At 68.1% G+C, this 2458-nt stretch overlaps 1 protein-coding gene across 1 annotated transcript in view; it reads right to left on the bottom strand.

Annotated features, from left to right (window-relative positions):
- Window positions 1-1746, bottom strand: part of B3GNT4 (UDP-GlcNAc:betaGal beta-1,3-N-acetylglucosaminyltransferase 4) — a 2993-nt gene extending 1247 nt beyond the window's left edge. Inside the window, exon 1 of the mRNA XM_007959185.1 lies at window positions 1087-1746. Coding sequence (XP_007957376.1) covers window positions 1087-1746 — 660 coding nt within the window. The remainder of the gene's footprint in view (window positions 1-1086) is intronic.
- Between the last annotated feature and the right edge of the window lie 712 nt (window positions 1747-2458).

Raw genomic sequence — 2458 nt, 5'->3', positions numbered from 1 at the left:
CGAGCACACCTGCTGCTGGGCCGGCCTCCCCCACTTCTGCCACAGCCGGGCTCTTAGACTTGCAGCTGCTCTAAAGCAGGGGTCCCCAGTGGTCCTCCGCGTCTCCCAGGAAACCCTAGCACCTTAGGCACTTTAGTGAAAACCCCAGAGCGTGTGGGGGAATTCACTGTATGCATGAAACATGACCTCCGACCTTCAGGGCTCTCCAGTCTAAAGTTAAACCTCTTCTGAGCCTTGTGTGTCCCTGGGGCAGGCCCTGTGCCAGGTGTCTGTCTCGGACATGAATAGGCCCTGCAGGGCGGCAGGTGGCAGTGGCCGAGAGCCCCGCTCTTCCTAGCTGCCTGAGCCTGAGTCTGGGGTTCCTGGTGAGGCCAGTGAAGCCAGGCTTTGGGGTGGGGGTGGGGCGCAGAGTGTGCGCATGTGCGCGTGCACATGAAACAAGACACTGGTGGTTGTGGGGCAGGGCCCCCCTCGTTCCTCTTCAGTTCAGCATTCTGTTTTTCTCAAGCCTCACAGAGCTCCACAGAGAAGGGTAAGAAGACAGCAAGCAACTGGCAGAGTGACGGGCCCCAGGTCCACTGCAGCAAAGCCAGACCCTGGGTTCCCATGTTCTCCTTTGTGTCCCCCTGCCCTGGAGTCCCGCCCCCTCCTGTCCACTCCAGGTCCTGGCCCAGCAGGCCTTCCTCACTCCCAGCCAGTCCACTGTGTCAGCCTCACCCCTGGTGTCCCCGCAGCCACCACTAGGAAGTGACTGCTCTACTCTAGGGACGCAGAAGGGCAAGATAGGGCCGCTGCCTTCAGAGAGGAGACAGCCCCAAAGATACGCTGCTGGTAAACTAACTGCAGCGAAGTTATAGCAGCCTCAAGCGGCTCAAGCGGCCGCGGAGGGCCCAGGTGGCTAGGAAACGCCCCCTGGGTAAGGGACACTTGAGCAGGAAGTGAATGAACTGAGGGAAAGACCCACGTAAACACCTCGGGAAGGGTGCCGGGCGAAGAGAAGCGTTAGCAGAGAGCTGCAGAAGGAGCCGCAGGCACATCTGAGGCACAGGGCTGCCGGTGTGGTTAGCACAGGGCTGCGATACCGACGGCCCTGCCACACAAGGCGCCACGAGCGCTGTGCAAGGAGCCGGTGCGGGCAGCCCGGCGTCCCGGGCGAGGAGGAAGGCGGTGCGGCGGGAGCGGGGCCGTGTGAGCGCTGGCGGGCGCGCTGGGGGCTGCGACAGCCGCTGTAGGTCCCCGCGGAGGCCGTGAGAGCGCCCCCATCAGGGGCACTGCCGCTGCCCGGGGCACGGAGGAGCAAGGGCAAGGGCGGCTGGCGCGCCGCCCTGCCGGTCCACAGGGAGCGGCCTCCGGGCTGCGGAGAGCGAAGGGCTCGCTCCCAGGTAGGGGGGCTGCGGCCGCGGCGGGGGAGCCCAGGTGCCGTCTACGGGGCAGCGCCCACAGCGGGCTGCCGCGCGCGTCCGCCTCCACCTGCGCCTCCGCCGCCACCCCATCCGCGGCGCTCCCACCGCGTGGAGCCCCAGTCCCGCCTTTCAAACCCGAACCCGAGCCAGCACGTCCCCTCCAGACCCAGCCTTCCTGAAGCCGCGTCCGCTGCCCGGCAGCCCGTGACCCCAAGGCCTGGTTCCCGACGCGGCGTGGGCTGCAGGGGTGCGCGCACCCCTCCAACGGGGAGGCCCCGGGTGCTCTCAGGCCTCGGGAGCCCAAAAAGGGTTCGGAGGGGGAGGCCCAGGAGGCTGCATGCATTCCCCGTGACACTCCACCTGGCGGCTGGGGACGCTCGTCGGCCGCCCGCGTGGCCCGTGCCGCTGCTGTCGGGAGAAAGCGGCCCCGGGGTCGGCAGGGCTACGACGCCTGCGGGGCGGGCCCCTGTGCCCAGGTGTGCACGGTCTTCCTGCGTGGCCGTGGCAACCCGGACCAAGGCCAGGTGCGCTGGGGCGCGAGGCTCAGGACGACCCCGGTGCACACCCTCGCGCACAAGTGAGACAATCCCCGGGCTCGGAGCCCCGGACCGGCGCTCGCGGGCCTACCTGGGCTGTGACGCCGGGCAGGTACAGGCGAGGAGTCGCACAGCGGAGACGGGACCCGGCAGCGAGCTCAGTCCGCTGGAATTAGCGGCGCCCCGCCCCCTTCCCCCTTCCCGGCGTGGAGCCCGCGGCTCCGCAGAACCAGAGGGGCGTAGCTCCAGGAGTGGGCGTGACTATAAAAGGGCGTGACCGATGAGGGAAAGGCGTGGCTATCCAGAAGGGGCGGGCCTAGGAGGAGCGGGGAGAAGGAAGGTGGGGTGTGGTTAGCCGGAAGGCGGGGCCGATGAGGGCAGGGCGGTCCAACGAGTGGGGCGTGGTTACCTGAAGGAGCGGAGTCAGGGAGGGCGGGGCGGGGCGAAAGAGGGTAGAGCGTGGTTACCAGGAGGCAGGGCCAATGAGGGCCGGGTGAGGCCAAGGAGGGCGGGGTGAGT

The sequence above is a fragment of the Orycteropus afer genome, unplaced genomic scaffold (genome assembly GCF_000298275.1).
Source record: "Orycteropus afer afer isolate SDZICR_OR568_19922 unplaced genomic scaffold, OryAfe1.0 scaffold01892, whole genome shotgun sequence".
Classification (NCBI taxonomy): domain Eukaryota; kingdom Metazoa; phylum Chordata; class Mammalia; order Tubulidentata; family Orycteropodidae; genus Orycteropus; species Orycteropus afer.
Note: the sequence above shows the minus strand (reverse complement) of the source record. Positions and strands in the feature narration are given on the sequence as shown.